Below are 18078 nucleotides of genomic sequence, written 5' to 3' on the forward strand. Positions count from 1 at the left end.
ATGTGTGTTGTAATAGTAAATTTAATATAACTGATTTCAGTGTGTGTGTGTGCTTTAACGGTCAATAGTGAAAAAGAACACTTGGGACTAAAAGAGATACTGTACTTAAAAAAAATAAAAATAAACAAAAATATACATGAAATAGGTACAATATCCCGACAGCGTTTTGCCACCTCTGTAACGAACAGGAATTCTGGCCCTTCAGCTGGAAGTAGCCACAAGTTGTAGCATCGTGCGTCATGTTCTCGTCCCTCCATTGGCCGAGCAGGCTGTCCGTCAAATTTCCGGAAGGTTGTCCCCCACAAGTATAGCTAGATTAGACACGCCCCTTTTGAGCTGCGTGCCTAAGGGGACTCTAAACTAGGGAGGTCAAATACTTTACATTTCATGTGAATGGACGGCAAGAAAACCAAAAGACCAAGGATGCCAGGACACTGTCCTGCGTACGGTTGTGTAAAACGCCGTACAATTACGGCAAGTGAACTGGGAGTTCTTTTCACATTAGATTTAAAAAAATAAAATAAAAAATGTTTGCGCTTATGCTAAACAATACGTATTCGTAGCATGCGCTTTGGCGTTGAAAAATCAGTAACCCTCATGAAAATCGGTTCCGAAATGAGCAAGTTACGACTTAATTTCTATGTCCATGCATTGCCTTCAATGGGAACGATTACCTTCACAACATGGCTGCCACGAAGGCACGTCGGTTAACCGGGCTGCTAGCGCGCGCTGGCGTATTTTGTCTTCATATCTATGCTTGTCACTGACACTGCCTAGTCAATCGTGGCGTCGTTGACGCGGGAGTGACTGTCAACACAGAAACATGGCTGCCTCTTCGGCGAGCCGCAAGGCAACAAACGGAGGCAACGTACCCAAAGACAGCCCCGGCTGTCACGAAGAGCCCGTGTCGCAGACCCGAGAGATAATTAAACCCTCCATACTGGAACTGACCAAAGAAGTCAGGACGAACATTCTGTGCACCGTTGAAGGATGTGGCAAGATCCTCCCTAACACACCTGCATTGAACATGCATCTTGTGAAGTCGCACAGAGTGAAGGTAAAATGGCTTAGACATCACTGGAATGTACTCAGGGTCTCGCCGTGAACCGATAAACTCAGCTAACTAAGCTCCGTATCCCGAAAACAAACAAAAAAAGCAAGTCATCCATACGAACTTCACCGTGTAGCTAAAATATAGTGACGCTTAAGAGATGACGTGCTACCGTTTGGTTAACCTTAGCAAGAAGTTGCCTGGCATTCTTTACGGGAGGGAAGTGGCAAAACTTCAGTTTGGTCGAATAGTAACGTTGGTTTCTCTTATCCACTGCCGATTTGGTTCACTTGGCTGCTAATTGTTCCACTCGTGAGTTTGGTGTGTGTATTGTCCTCATTGATTTCTTAGTCCATTCGTCGTCGTCATTGTTAACCAGTGTGAAAGCAGTGAGACTGGCGTGCCACGATCATAGATAGGTTCCTTCGTAGGAGGTAGTAATTCAATCTCTCCACCATGAATGAGATCTTTAGCATGCAAATATGTCTGTTTTTCTGCAACAGGCCAAAGCTCTTTGTTTAAACTGATTCAATGGGAATGGGAATCGGGCCCTTTAGAAAATGTTTTTTAAATGTTCCCTATGAAGTGTGAAGCACAGTTGCAGATGTAAATGAAACCCTTAAGATCCGGGAAGAATTAAGGTAACAATTAGACCATGTAAAATTTCATTTCTACCATAGTCCATATTATTATTTTGTTTGGCACTGTGATCTGTAATGATTTCGCTGCACTGACCCTAAATCAGTGTCACTAACCTTTTTGAAACTGCAATGATCTTTTTGGGTGCTGATTTTTCATAATTCAAAGGGCTACTGAAACAAACAATAACATGCTTAATAAAATACCCATTCTTCTTTTCCTTTCGGCTTGTTCTGTTAGGGGTCGCCACAGCGCGTCATCCTTTTCGATGGAAGCCTATCTCCTGCATCCTCCTCTCGAACACCAACTGCCATCATGTCTTCCCTCACGACATCCATCAACCTTCTCTTTGGTCTTCCTCTAGCTCTCTTGCCTGGCAGCTCCATCCTCATCATCCTTCTACCAATATACTCACAATTTCTCCTCTGGATGTGTCCAAACCATCAAAGTCTGCTCTCTCTAACTTTGTCTCCAAAACATCGAACCTTGGCTGTCCCTCTGATGAGCTAATTTCTAATTTTATCCAACCTGGTCACTCCAAGAGCGAACCTCAACATCTTCATTTCCGCCACCTCCAACTCTGCTTCCTGTTGTCTCTTCAGTGCCACTGTCTCTAATCCGTACATCATGGCTGGCCTCACCACTGTTTTATAAACTTTGCCCTTCATCCTAGTAGAGACTCTTCTGTCACATAACACACCTGACACCTTCCTCCACCCGTTCCAACCTGCTTGGACCCGTTTCTTCACTTCCTGACCACACTCACCATTGCTCTGGACGGTTGACCCTAAGTATCTAAAGTCCTCTCTTCTCCCTGTAGCCTCACTCTTTCCCCCACCACCCCTCTCATTCATGCACATATATTCTGTCTTACTTCGGCTAATCTTCATTCCTCTTCTTTCTAGTGCATGCCTCCATCTTTCTAACTGTTCCACCAGCTGCTCCCTGCTTTCACTGCAGATCACAATGTCATCTGCAAACATCATGGTCCACGGGGATTCCAGTCTTAACCTCATCTGTCAGCCTATCCATCACCACTGTAAAAAGGAAGGGGCTCAGGGCTGATCCCTGATGCAGTCCTACCTCCACCTTAAATTCGACTGTCACACCAACAGCACAACTACAACCTACAGTTTGCACTGACTTGTGCCCCCCCATAGGGCTGCATTACCCATATACACCCATATTGTTGTTAATAATTAATGACATTCATCTCTGTGAAGACGTCGATCATGTTAATGATTTCTCACGATAACTATTGACACTGATTTAACAAGGTAGATAATATCAATGTGCAACACCGTTTCTATATACAGTATCTTTACATTTTCAAACAATCGCTGCTATAATATTCCAAAGAAATCACAATGTCCCATCAGTAATGAGCTATTTTTAGAACAGGCCAGCAGGGTACTCATGGTCCTTGGGGACACCATTGTGGTGACTCCTGTCCTAAATGATCCTTAGTGATCTATAAACCCCAATTCCAATGAAGATGGGATGTTCTTTAAAATGTAAATAAAAACAGCAAACAATGACTTGAGAATCCTTTTCAACCTAAATTTACTACAGACATTTAATGTTCAAATGTTCAAGAATGCAGCCCTATGGGGGGCACAAGTCAGTGCAAACTGTAGGCCGGTCCCAAGCCCGGATAAATGCAGAGGGTTGCGTCAGGAAGGGCATCCGGCTTAAAACCTTGCCAAACAAATATGAGCGTTCATCCAAAGAATTCCATACCGGATCGGTCGTGGCCCGGGTTAACAACGTCCGCCACCGGCGCCGTCAACCTGCAGGGCGCTGTTGGAAATTCAGCTACTGTGGGTCGAAGTCGAAGTCGAAGAAGAAGAAGAAGAGGTGGAAAGCGGGTTCTTCGGCAGAAAGAGAAGAGGAAAACACAAGAGCCTAGAACTGAATGTGGGGACTTTGAATGTTGGGACTATGACAGGAAAATCTCGGGAGTTGGTTGACATGATGATTAGGAGAAAGGTTGATATATTGTGTGTCCAGGAGACCAGGTGGAAAGGCAGTAAGGCTAGAAGTTTAGGGGCAGGGTTTAAATTATTTTACCATGGTGTAGATGGGAAGAGAAATGGAGTCGGGGTTATTTTAAAAGAAGAGTTGGCTAAGAATGTCTTGGAGGTGAAAAGAGTATCAGATCGATTGATGAGGCTGAAATTTGAAATTGAGGGTGTTATGTGTAATGTGATTAGTGGCTATGCCCCACAGGTAGGATGTGACCTAGAGGTGAAAGAGAAATTCTGGAAGGAGCTAGATGATGTAGTTCTGAGCATCCCAGACAGAGAGAGAGTCGTAATTGGTGCCGATTGTAATGGACATGTTGGTGAAGGTAATAAGGGTGATGAAGAAGTGATGGGTAAGTACGGTATCCAGGAAAGGAACTTGGAGGGTCAGATGGTGGTAGACTTTGCAACAAGGATGCAAATGGCTGTAGTGAACACTTTTTTCCAGAAGAGGCACGAACATAGGGTGACCTACAAGAGCGGAGGTAGAAGCACACAGGTGGATTACATCTTGTGCAGACGATGTAATCTGAAGGAGGTTACCAACTGTAAGGTAGTGGTAGGGGAGAGTGTGGCTAGACAGCATAGGATGGTGGTGTGTAAGATGACTCTGGTGGTGGGGAGGAAAATTAGGAAGACAAATGCAGAGAAGAGAACCATGTTGTGGAAGCTGAGACAGGACGAGTGTTGTGCAGCTTTTCGGGAAGAGGTGATACAGGCTCTCGGTGGACGGGAAGAGCTTCCAGAAGACTGGACCACTGCAGCCAAGGTGATCAGAGAAGCAGGCAGGAGAGTACTTCGTGTATCTTCTGGCAGGAAAGGAGAGAAGGAGACTTGGTGGTGGAACCTCACAGTACAGGAAATCATACAAGGAAAACGGTTAGCTAAGAAGAAGTGGGACACTGAGAGGACCGAGGAGAGGCGAAAGGAATACATTGAGATGCGACACAGGGCAAAGGTAGAGGTGGCAAAGGCAAAACAAGAGGCATATGATGACATGTATGGCAGGTTGGACACTAAAGAAGGAGAAAAGGATCTATACAGGCTGGCCAGACAGAGGGATAGAGATGGGAAGGATGTGCAGCAGGTTAGGGTGATTAAGGATAGAGATGGAAATATGTTGACTGGTGCCAGCAGTGTGCTAGGTAGATGGAAAGAATACTTCGAGGAGTTGATGAATGAGGAAAATGATAGAGAAGGGAGAGTAGAAGAGGCAAGTGTGGTGGACCACGAAGTGGCAATGATTAGTAAGGGGGAAGTTAGAAAGGCATTAAAGAGAATGAAAAATGGAAAGGCAGTTGGTCCTGATGACATTCCTGTGGAGGTATGGAAGCATCTAGGAGAGGTGGCTGTGGAGTTTTTGACCAGCTTGTTCAATAGAATTCTAGTGCGTAAGAAGATGCCTGAGGAATGGAGGAAAAGTGTACTGGTGCCCATTTTTAAGAACAAAGGTGATGTGCAGAGCTGTGGCAACTATAGAGGAATAAAGTTGATGAGCCACACAATGAAGTTATGGGAAAGAGTAGTGGAGGCTAGACTCCGGACAGAAGTGAGTATTTGCGAGCAACAGTATGGTTTCATGCCTAGAAAGAGTACCACAGATGCATTATTTGCCTTGAGGATGTTGATGGAAAAGTACAGAGAAGGTCAGAAGGAGCTACATTGTGTCTTTGTAGATCTAGAGAAAGCCTATGACAGAGTACCCAGAGAGGAACTGTGGTACTGCATGCGGAAGTCTGGAGTGGCAGAGAAGTATGTTAGAATAATACAGGACATGTACGAGGGCAGCAGAACAGCGGTGAGGTGTGCTGTCGGTGTGACAGAAGAATTTAAGGTGGACGTGGGACTGCATCAGGGATCAGCCCTGAGCCCCTTCCTTTTTGCAGTGGTGATGGATAGGCTGACAGATGAGGTTAGACTGGAATCCCCGTGGACCATGATGTTTGCAGATGACATTGTGATCTGCAGTGAAAGCAGGGAGCAGGTGGAGGAACAGTTAGAAAGATGGAGGCATGCACTGGAAAGAAGAGGAATGAAGATTAGCCGAAGTAAAACAGAATATATGTGCATGAATGAGAGGGGTGGTGGGGGAAGAATGAGGCTACAGGGAGAAGAGATGGCAAGGGTAGAGGACTTTAAATACTTGGGGTCAACCGTCCAGAGCAATGGTGAGTGTGGTCAGGAAGTGAAGAAACGGGTCCAAGCAGGTTGGAACGGGTGGAGGAAGGTGTCAGGTGTGTTATGTGACAGAAGAGTCTCTGCTAGGATAAAGGGCAAAGTTTATAAAACAGTGGTGAGGCCAGCCATGATGTATGGATTAGAGACAGTAGCACTGAAGAGAAAACAGGAAGCAGAGCTGGAGGTGGCGGAAATGAAGATGTTGAGGTTCGCTCTCGGAGTGACCAGGTTGGATAAAATTAGAAATGAGCTCATCAGAGGGACAGCCAAGGTTCGATGTTTTGGAGACAAAGTTAGAGAGAGCAGACTTCAATGGTTTGGACACGTCCAGAGGAGAGAGAGTGAGTATATTGGTAGAAGGATGATGAGGATGGAGCTGCCAGGCAAGAGAGCTAGAGGAAGACCAAAGAGAAGGTTGATGGATGTCGTGAGGGAAGACATGATGGCAGTTGGTGTTCGAGAGGAGGATGCCGGAGATAGGCTCTCATGGAAAAGGATGACGCGCTGTGGCGACCCCTAACGGGACAAGCCGAAAGGAAAAGAAGAAGATTTAATGTTCAAACTGATGGTTGGTTAAAAAAAAAAAAAAAACTGAAAACAATGACTTGAGTATCCTTTTCAACCTAAATTCACTTGAATTCACTACAAAGACAAGATATTTAATGTTCAAACTGATGGTCGTTTTTTGCAAATATTCTCTCATTTTGAATTTGGGACAGGGGCATGTTTACCACTGTCTTACCTCACCTTTCATTTTAACACTCAGTAAGGGAACTGAGGATGCAATCAAATTCAAAATCTGTGAATATTTGCGCACACACAAAAAAAAACAAAGTTAATCAGTTTGAACATTATCTTGTCTTTGTAGTGAATCTAAATGAAGTGAGGCTAAGGCACCCATTTTGAATTTGTAAAATCTCACGGCACACCACCAAACAAAAATGTCACAAAAATATGACTACTGAACTAGAGGTGCAACGATTACTTGACAACTTATCTATTATCAAATGAATCAATCTTTATTACTCCTGGGAAGGTTCACCACTGTTCTATGTTTTCGCCATTTGTGGAGAATGGCTCTCACTGTGGTTCGCTGAAGTCCCAAAGCTTTAGAATTTAAAATTATTATTTTTTTAAACCTCAATTACTTTCTTTCTTGGTTGTTCCTGAATTTCTTTAGATCCCAGCATGATATTTAGCTTTATAGGATCTTTTGTTCCACTTCACTTTGTCAGGCAGGTCCTATTTAAAGTGATTTCGTGATTGAGAACAAGCGTGGCAGTAGCAGGCCTGGGTGTGACTAGAGAAATTGAACTCAGTTATGACAAACTACAGTTATGTTTTAATGGGGGGTGCAATCACCTTTTCACATAGGGCCATGTAGGTTTGGATTTTTTCCAACCTTAATAATAAAAAAAACATCATTCTTAAACTGGATTTTGTTTTTATCTGTGTTGTGTTTGACTAATATTTAAATTTGTTTGATGATGGGAAACATAAGTGCAAAGAATGCCGGATAATAAAGACAAAATGTCTCCATCAGTATGCTGAATGGGGACACAGATTTGTGTTATTTATAATTCACAATGATGTGGCAGTTTTGTCAGATGCAGTAATTGTTCTCTGGTAGATGTGACCGAGCGCTTTAGATAATCAAATTACTCCTTATGCGCCGTGTAAATTATTCATGAGGTCCAGCAGAGAGAATGCAGTGTTTTTATCATAACCTTTTCAATGCTGCCTTTGGTCCGCTGCAGCATTGCATAACATTGATGCATCTGCTCGTCTCTGCAATGGAACACTCCTTTAACAGGACTCCGGCTTTTGCCTTCAAGCATAGGATTCGGTTCAAGGCTGCTAGAGCATTCGTTAGAAACATCAGATATTGCTAACTCCTTATGATAAACCTGAGGGTGTCTTTCTCAGCTTTAGCTTCTCCGCTCCCTCTAGTGTTGGAGCAGATGGAGGTGACCTTGACCACATTCTGGCGGTAGCATTAGTGTTGTGGAGCCCCAACAATTGTCAATGCGCAAGGGTTTTTCTTCTCTTAATGAATATCCCAAAGTTGATCGTTATCACTTAGTCATTCAGTAAAGGAGAGACTGCTATAATCTGTTTACTGGCTTCGTACATTTAGTCAGTGTTATACAATGTCTTAAAAGCAGTAAATCGTTTATTGTCACTCTTGCTGCGAGCTACAGAGGGTCTTTTTAAGAGAAATAAATTAACTTAACTTGTGTATCCTCTGTCTCCCCAGGACGGTATTGTCAACCCCACAGTCAGAAAGGACATGAAGGCGTCAAAAAAGCTTTACTGCTGTCCCATTGAAGGCTGTCCTAGGGGACCTGGCAGACCCTTCTCTCAATTTTCCCTGGTGAAACAAGTAAGCCTTCACAAACGCTAAGTCTGCCAATGAACGCATATTTTTATTTGGTAGCGACACCAAAGTCCTGCATTTCTTCAATTGCAGTATAAATAGTAGTGGTCGGACTTGCACCCTGAACCCCAATCGCTGTTCATATTGACAATAACGAATCAAATTGTTGCTTTTTGTACTTTTCCAAAATGATAGTCCAACAAATGAGAAATCCCATTTATTTGAAAGCTAGCTATTGAACCGGGAAGAGAGTAGGGTAGCACGTTTTGACTGATGAGTTTTAGTTGTTGCATGTCCGTACAGATGTTTTTCTTTTTAGTTTAAAATTGCTTACTTAACCATCCCTCGCCATACCTTAGCCACAGGTAGTATTTTGGGTGTCTTTTGCGCTTGTCGGTGCCCTTGCGGACTGGACCAACCGGTCGCCTTTCAACTAGCCTGCTGGCTACCTAGCTGCTCTAGCTTCACGCTGTGTTGGATCAACTTTCTTCCATTAAGTCTGCCACTGTGCCGTGATCGCCTTCTCCAGCGATGGCTCATTTTCGGCTTCCGTTGAGGCGCTTCCATGCTATCCGTGCAGCTCATTGGAGAGCTCGGGGAAACACAAGCATCCCTCAGCAGAAAGCTCGTTTTTTTATTTATTTTATTTATTGAACCAAACTTTGTTGATCTTGGTGAAGCTACAATGCATACATGGGCTGAAGCGATGCGAATTAAGTCAAAATGGCAGCAGCCGTGGGCAGCATTGCAGTGCTTGTCAGAATAAAGTGGAGTGTATTTTATTCTTTGACTCGTTTTGATTCGATTGCAAAAATTCTGATTTGGGAATATTTTTTTTCCATTGGGATTCACAAGCCAATCCATATGACCACTGATTCGTTCGTGGCACAATAAATAGTTAATTTCTGCAATTGGTGACTTGTTCACACACACTCCGCCAGGATAGGCTCCAGCTCTTTGAAAAGGCTGATCAGTATTAGAAAATTGATGGGCTTCATATATTTATGGTGAATACTTTCTGCCTGGCTGTGCCAAGAGGTATCTTACTCTTTGTTTAAAAGTGAGGCTCATTATTTTTAAAACAGATGACAGTAGAAAGGAAACCTCCCACACATTTCCCGTGTGAGTCAAATCCTCTTGAAATCATTGCATCAATAAATTCACATGCATACACTGGGCCCCAATATTAAACATTCTACAGGTTGTGTTCTTTCTTAGCCTTCATTACTTGAGTTAGCCCTGCATTTTGTCTTTGGCCAAAGTTGCCCGTTTGTTTGTTTGTTATTAAATATACACACGTCTGGAAGGGTTCTGGAATTTGTACTATTTGTGATATTTATCTATCCATCTAATTTCTATACTACATAATCTTTGTGTGGCACTGCTGACTTAAGGCCCCTTTATACTCCGCGCACACGCGGGCGACGGCGCCCTCATTGCATTGCGTGACCGACGCATTGGGCCACGCGACCCCCATACTACACGTGTGACGCGCACACAGCACAAATTGTCGCCGCGCACAGAATGCCGCGGAGATCATCTCTCATGATTGGTCCGTTTTAGTCACATGCTGTGATGACGTACTCGGCTTTTCCCTTGGTTCCTCAATACCGCATCTGTAAAATACAAAACATGGAACAGATTAAAGAAAGGCTGTGCGAGGAGGTGCGCAAATATGTGCACCTTTATGATGCTAGCACTAAGAATTACAAAGATGCACTAATGTCAGCAAACTCCTGGTGTGTAATTTCCGCAGCGGTAGGTTTAGAGGTGTTACTGAGCTAGCGAAGGTGCAAAATACTACCGGAATTGGCCATAACATGCAGAGGAAACTCCACCCTGTGGTGTCCTAGCCAATTCCAGCCGTAGCGACTCACCCCTGACTTGGAGGAGAACTGCAGCACATTTTCAAAACAGCGAGCGTGGGTTGCGCTAGAGTATAAAGGCAAACTGCACGAGCGATAACCGCAGTGACGTCAGCGTGTTCGCTGCCTGCGCGAGTATAAAGAAGCGTTTACGGCTGATGCATATAGTTCACATTCATACCAGTAAATGCGACTTTTACACTACACTGTACTCACTTGGCTCACCTCACCTAAGTTTGGCGTGCTCAATTTTCCACTTTAAAATTGCACTTAAGGGAAACTCAGAAAATCAGGCCCCAACTCATCAGTAACGATACAAATGGAGTGTGTAGGTCACCGGTATGTGCTTCCTGGTAAGGTAACATTATGCATTTAATTTCTAGCCATGTATCCTTACAGTGTTAGAGTCACATGGCAATGATGCCTCTGCTTGACCAGTGAGTCACCAGCAGTAGTTTGTCACCCATATATAAATGCAGCACAGAATGTCAACTGACTATATAATAAGAATTAGGGGTGTCCCGATCTGATCTTTGAGATCGGAAATCGGTCCCATGTCAGCAAAAAAACAAACAAATAAGGATCGGCTCTGACTGGATCTAAAATCTCAGATTCTCTTTTACAAGCAGTCTATTCAATGCTCCACTCTAGCACTTCTATCTAGCAACGCCCGGATGGCATTAGCGTATGAATTTGAGCGATTCCGTTCCTGATTCCGGTTCCAAACGATTCTTGATTCCGATTCTTTTAGGGGTCTGGGTCAAAAAAGGGTGTCCAAATTATCCATTTTCTTAGCAGCCTACCGCGTAAACTAAAATGAACATTTGACTCGACGTTCTTTATAACCAGTATCAATATCAAACCTATGAACTAAAAGGCAATTTGTGTGGAACTAAACAAATTGATTTAATATTCATTAATTATTGTTTCAGCTAAAAGTTGGATGCAGCATTGTTAAAATCGTTATTTACAACTGTTTTATCACATCAAATGGTTTGTATGTGCAAGTTTTCACTTGACTTCCTGTTTTAAGCATGTAGCCTTTTATTTGAAGGGTACGTACCGGAGCTTTTGGCACGAAAAGTAACTGAAAACGACACTGAATTTTGAAAATTAAAGTAGTGGAACCAAACGCTATAAAACTTTCTTAACCTACCCACCGATGAGACACAAGGTTAGTGTTTGTGATACTGTGAGACAATGTTTTTGTGATTTTTGTCCCAATTCATTGTGATGTAAAGTTGCTAGTTTGACCTTTGGTGAAGTTTTAGCTCAATGTTAAGCTTGTAATGCGACTGTTTCTACGTTGTTTCCAGTATGGTAAAATAATTTATATTTTATTTTTGTCTGTCAAAACTCGCAAAGCAAATTCATCTTGGTTGCGCATTTCATACACAAGGTAATGTGCGTTAGATGATTAAAAGCATTTAAAAACAAAGGTGAAAAGACAGCTTATAAACATTTAAAACAAAGAGAAAAAAATAAAAAATACAATTTAAAACAGCGTACAGTGCAAGAAATATCATTCAAAAGTGGAAATGTTCTAAAAAGCATGGGGAAAAAAAGAACCTGGACTTAAAAACATGCACACTTGGGGCTGACGTCACTTCTGTTGGCAACATATTCCATTTGTGTGCAGCATAATAGGTAAATGCTGCTTCACCATGTTTGCTTTGGACCTTGACCTCCACTTGACCCGAGTTTGTCAATCTCAGAGCCCCACTGGGTTTATATTCCATTAGCATTTCATTCATGTATTCAGGACCTAAACCGTTTAGTGATTTATAGACCAGTATCAGAATTTTTAAATCTATTCTAAAGATGACTGGAAGCCAGTGTAAAGACCATCAGTGCAAGAGTGCACCCCAGCGTTTAACTTGTTAGCTACCTCGATGTTGTCATAGACGTATTTTATTGTTTCACTCACCCACTTGACTTGACTGAAGTTCTGCACGGTGTTGGCTGAGTTCTACACATCGTGAAAGCCTCCTTTGCACAATATAATCTTAATCCAAGTGTTGCACTGAGGTGACTGGTCATTTATTTTAACATAGTTAAAACTTTTGTTCGCCGCTGCCACTGGACACAAGCACGGCTTCGGCTTCTTTGTTGGTTTTCGCCGCTTCTTCATTGGTCTTCCCCAAATTATGAACATCCATTTTCTTAGCAGCCCGCAGCATAGACTAAAATGAACATTTGACTTGGGGTCCTTTATAACCAGTATCAATATCAACCCTATGAACTAAAATGCAATGTCTGTGGAGCTAACCCAATTGACTTAATATTCATGAATTAATGTTTCAGCTAAAAGTTGAATATAGCATTGTTAAAATCGTTATTTAGGACTGTTTTATCATGTCAAATGGTTTATATGTGCAAGTTTTAACCTGACTTCCCGTTTTAAGCTTTTAGCCTTTTATTTTGAAGGATATGCAACGGAACTCAGCATTTTGGCACAAAAAGTAACTTCACACGGCACCGGTGTTTTTTTGTTGTTGCTGGTTTTTTTTTTTTTCTTTCTTTTCTTTTGGGATGGAACCAAATGCTATAAAACATTGATTCTTTTCTTACCCACCGATGAGGCACAAGGTTAGTGTTTGTGATTTTGTGAGACAACGTTCATTTGAATTTTGTCCCAGTGCATTGTGATGTAAAGTTGCTACAGTAATGTTTCAGCTCAATGTGTAGCTTTTTTTTTTTTTTTTTTTCTTCTGTCATCGGCTCTTACGTTGGTTGAAGACTAAAATAAATGCTAAAAACCATCAGTGCAAAAGTGCAAGCAATCGTTTACCTTGTGAGCTGTCTCAATGTTGGCATAGATGTATTTTGTTGTTTCACTCACTGAAGCTCCGTGCGGTGTAGGCTGAGGCTCAGAACGGGACTCGGGAGGGAGCGCGTCAGACGTTACACATCGTGAAAGCCTCCTTTGCACAATATAATCTTATTCCAAGTGTTGCACTGTGGCGACTGGTCAATAATTTTAACAAAGTTAGGACACTATGGTTTGCCGCCGCCGTTGGGTACAAGCACGTCTTCATGTGCGTTCTTCGTTGGTTTTCGCCACTTCGGGGTCATCGGACTCAGCATCGAAACTGGGAACCGTAATTTTAAAATTTTAACGATTCCGGGATAACCAGAACGTTAGTCCCAGTTCCAATCGGTTCTCGATTCTCGATGCCCTACCTTACCCATAGAGAACCCAGAAAAGCACAGAAAGGCCCTAGTCAATATTTGAAGTCAGAACCTTACGCCAGCAGTGTAACACTTATCCTGCCAATTCCAATATTGGTTTGCCATGTCAATTTCCTCTTAAAGATCCCATATTTTAACAAACCAACTTTTTCTGATATTTGGGATTTATATTGGCTCTATGGCGCCTCCGTAAGCATGTCAAATATGAATTAAAATCGTCCACGTATTCCTGAGTTCCAGACATTTTTCTGCCAAGAGCCATTCTAGTATCTCGAGCTTATCTACGTAGAATTTCTACGAATTGCTTATCTACGTCACTAGCGAAGCGCTCCGCCCACCTCTCCGCTCTCGAGTCAGCGCTGTCAACATAACAAACACATGCTCTCACAAGTGGGTCTTCTACACGGAGGCAACCAATCAGAGGAAAGGGGACGGTCTTAGCCAAATATGAACAAAGCGAATACAAAACTGGCTCAAACAGAAATAGCTGTCAGAGGGGCCTTTTCTGGACACTTGTATGACAAACCAAGGTGTTTTTTTGTTTTTTTAAATGAAATTGACACTTTTATACTAAGTCCATGCTAGAGAGTCACTCTATGTAGGTCTTAATAGCCAAAATACGGGACCTTTTAAACATTGTTTTTTTTTTCACAGCACTTTATGAAGATGCATGCAGAGAAGAAACACAAGTGCTCCAAGTGCAACAATGGCTACAGCACCGAGTGGGACCTCAAGAGGCACACAGAGGACTGTGGAAAGACCTACCAGTGTACGTGTGGTTGCCCCTATGCCAGCCGGGCTGCACTACTGTCGCATATCTTGAGGACAGGACATGAGATTCCTACTGAGCACAGGCATGCATTCGCTCTACCAAAGTAACTATTGCTATCTAAAAGAGATGAGTAGCGCTGTAATGTCTGATCTATGTATTTCTTCTTTTCAGAATTCCACCAGTAAAAAAGCGAAAGCTGGAGAAACTCGCCACTAATTCTGAAAAGGTTAAGATCAATGACTCTGTGATTATTCCTTCTACTCGTGAGCTAATAGAGGATTCGTCATCTTCTGACATCATCATTCAAAGCCCAGACTCTGCCAGTCAGATTTTCAGCGGCCACAAGAGCCTCCAGAAGCAGCTTTTACCAAAACCCAATATGGCATTAGTCAGTGTGCCAGTAATGCAGCTGGCCCACCTACCTGTTCTCCTTCCCTCCACAGAAAGCGGCAATCTTAGGTCTGTGGTCCTGGCGGTCAACAGCCAAGGCTCTGTTAGCACCCTTCACCTTCTGCCACAGGCATCAGGAGCTGTGGTACCACAGCTGGATGCTAAGTGCTTAGGTTTCCAGGATAGCATGCCTACTTCTCGCTCCGGCCTTGGGCCCATCAGCACAGGGGTGCAGGTTGGATTTGACAATTCGGTTACACATGACTCAGGCAGCATCTTGGGAGCACAACGAGGAAGGAGCACCTCTACCAACATTCAGACTGACAAGTCCTATCTGTCAAAAATGCCTACAGGGGTTGCGGAGGGGATCGGATTGTGTTCTGTGGGAGAGTCCTCTGTGTCATCCTGCTCCCAGACAGACATCAGTGTGAGTGCCCAAGTCCTCCTGCCAGTTAGTGTTCAAACCCAGACATTCCACACCCGTGTCAGAAGCACCTCCACTATCGGGGCTCAGACAGACAACCAATCCTTGAACCAAAGTATTTGCCTCTCCTCTTCATCTCCACCATCAAGCAAAACCAGGCAGACGCAGACCTATTTCACAATCGCGCAATCAAACGACAAGGCTCAGGATCAGGTCATCATGTGCACTGACCTTTTCAGCAGCGATGCCCTCAGTGTTTCCACCCAGACTGCTCTGCGTGTGGATGAGCCTCTGGAAGCCACAGGAAGTAGTTTGTACGATGCTGGAAAGGCAGCAGGAGGCATGTGCTTTGGGGTTCAGACAGATTTGCTGAGCTCCAATAACGTGGCAGACAACCAAACCCAAACCATGACCTTGTTAAATGACCTGGAAAACATTCTGTCTGATAGCATGTCAGGCCACCAAGTGCTAACCTCTGCCGCCGCAGGCTGCGGGTCGAACCTGGGTCCTGTTCAGGAGCAACACGGCACCATTGACTTCGACTTTGAAGAGTTTCTCAGCGCCGTGCACATTCAGACGCAGACAGAGGAAAACGATCTGGATGGCCTGAACAGTGACACACACCTGGAGTCTTTGGACATTCAGACCCAGACCGATTTCTTCCTCATGGATGAACTGGACGAAAGCGAGGAACCAAGTCGAACCCAAGCCAGTGACTTGGAGCTATTCGATACTCAGACTCAGACTGACCTTAACTTCCTTCTGAACGCTGGAAGCCACATGCCACTGAGCAGCATTCTGCGCCATTCAAGCTTTTCTATGAGCACAGAGTCCTCAGACACAGAAACACAGACAGACTTCCATTCATTTGCTCCGTGCATCCCTGTTCAAACCCCCGTTGGTCAGGGGGAGCAGGCGAGGCTTTTAAGCAGCACAGAGACTCAGACCAGCCAGGCTGAAGGCTTCGGACACCTCTTCTTGACAAGCAACGAAACACAAACAGTCATGGATGACTTCTTGTCAGCTGACTTGCTGTGGAACATGGAGTCCCATTTCAGCTCAGTGGAAACGCAGACGTGCCAGGAGCTTTGTGCTCTCTTTCAGCAGCCCGAGAAACCCAACCGTTGAAGTTATTCATAATGAAGCTGCCTAATCTTTGTGACACGTTTCCTGTGTCTGCCTTTCTATCATAGGAATGAGTGAAGGATGTCCCCCAGTGGAGCAGCAGTGAAGGTGAAAGAAGTCTGTGAAGATGTTTGAATCATTCCACTCGGGTTATCTTGTCCAGTGCGTTTCCAGGTCAATATCCGACTGCTTTGTGCACTTTATTAGCTCAATGGGCAGGATGTTTCAGCTCCTGACAGTTTACATATTTACTAGCACATGTGACATAATGTGTCTTGTCTGAAATGTAAGTTTTTATTTCAGTGTTATTTGGTGTTTCCATCACACAGATTAAAACCTAGCACATCAGTTACATCTGCAGTTAATACAAATGACTGAATTTAGAGAAGCATCGACTGCATGGGGAAAAATAAAACCTCAGCTGTACAGTTAACACAAGTTGCTTTACGTGTCTTTAAAATGTGCATGAGCCTTCAATTTGTCATTGCCAAATATAAATTTTGATCATAAGCAGCCAATTGCTGCTTAACCTAAAGGCTAGCAGACAATTGCAGAGCCGTACGAGTTCTAAATAAACAAGGAACTTGTCGTTTAGAAAACAAAAAAATTACAGCAGTTGCACAAGAAAAAAATGTCAGTTGTAGCACACCTTTTGATTTGAAAGGGTAGTGTGAATTGTGATTGTGTCATTTTTATAGGAAACTCTTCAGACTAGGCTGTCTTTGTCTTATTTATTAGGTTGGTGTAAATGTATATGCTGGCAGTGATCCCAAGTCATCACTTTGGATCTTCTGCATTTGCTTACTGCACATAAACCCAGCTGATTAACATTAGCTGCTATTTTGGCACAAACTTAATGCATGTGTTCTATTTTAAGAAATTATCAATTTAATTTCTTTAATCCTGCACTAAAACACTGTTGACGTCTAGTTTTTAAGGAATCAAAACCTGATTTTGTTTTGCTGCGTTGCAGCGCGTTACCTCAATTTGAGTTAGCGCTAATTGCTGAGGCATACCAAGCAGCTAATGCGCTACACAGGAAACAGTGATTACCGGTAAATGTAATTATCTATTTTAACTTTTTGGTGCCTTAACCCAGTATTTTTTGTTCTGTTACACTTCACCTAAAATAATTGATGTTTTGGAAGATAAACAAAAAAAGATCATGATGATATTTGCATGGGTATATATTTTTTTATGGTTGCATGTTACGAGAAGTTTCTGTCAGAAGGCTTGTGCTGTGTCACATCAAAATGCAATGTAACATGTCACTGGAAACAATTTGATGCGTCCCTATTTTCATGGCTGCAGATTGTTGTAGAAGCTAATGTACAACTTGGTAAATTTTCTTCACGACATCTAAAGATGTTGACAAATATATGCTGTTTTCATGACTCTTGGCATATTCAGTTATGACATTTATTGATAGTTTGTTTCTTACAGGAGCAATAGATGAATTTTACAGATATTTTGCTTTAACCTCTGTGTGGTGTGTGGATCTGTGTAACCCATTTTCATTCTCAAACTCGGACTCACTGGCCTTGGCTCATTTCCTGTGAAGAACATATATCAGAATACATTTTAAAAGTCAGCTACAGTACATGTTTATGCCTTTTTGTTCCCAAACATCACAACAAAGCATTACTTCCCTTAGTGGGTGATCGCATGTGTTTTCATGGCACAAAAGGCTTTCCGTTTAGTAAAACTGTAGAATTATATGTTGCCTTGATTACATGTTGCAGCTTAACTACAAATGTTCCTAATAAACTGCAAGAACATTACTGTGTGCTTATTTTCGCAGAGTAGATCTCAGAAAGGGAGGGCCTTGTGTACTCATAAACTATCGTTTGTGTAAAAAAATAAAGGCAGGCTTGCAAATTTTTCAATAGATGTACTGAATCCCTTTAAAGAGAAGTAGTCCATAATGAGATTTCTTTTGCAACACATTTCTGTGACAAGAGCTTGCATCCAATTTGATGTTGCTTAGTAACTAAACTGAGAAATGACCCTGGGGAACTAGCTGTTAACTACAATCCCAAAT

The 18078-nt window shown here is 42.9% G+C and overlaps 1 protein-coding gene across 3 annotated transcripts; it reads left to right on the forward strand.

Annotated features, from left to right (window-relative positions):
• The first annotated feature begins 264 nt into the window (after window positions 1-264).
• On the forward strand, window positions 265-17818 carry atmin (ATM interactor). 3 transcript variants are annotated; one of them, XM_061766070.1, is made up of 4 exons: window positions 265-474; window positions 8150-8275; window positions 13981-14180; window positions 14270-17818. In XM_061766070.1, exons 1-4 carry the CDS (start codon window positions 394-396, stop codon window positions 16038-16040), a joined length of 2178 nt encoding a protein of 725 aa, XP_061622054.1. In that variant the 5' UTR covers window positions 265-393; the 3' UTR covers window positions 16041-17818. The 3 variants fall into 3 exon arrangements, with proteins under 3 accessions (XP_061622054.1, XP_061622053.1, XP_061622052.1); XM_061766068.1 differs by lacking the exon at window positions 265-474 and adding an exon at window positions 502-1057; XM_061766069.1 differs by lacking the exons at window positions 265-474; window positions 8150-8275 and adding an exon at window positions 501-1057.
• Window positions 17819-18078: the final 260 nt, after the last annotated feature.

This window comes from Phyllopteryx taeniolatus, chromosome 2 (genome assembly GCF_024500385.1).
Source record: "Phyllopteryx taeniolatus isolate TA_2022b chromosome 2, UOR_Ptae_1.2, whole genome shotgun sequence".
Lineage (NCBI taxonomy): Eukaryota > Metazoa > Chordata > Actinopteri > Syngnathiformes > Syngnathidae > Phyllopteryx > Phyllopteryx taeniolatus.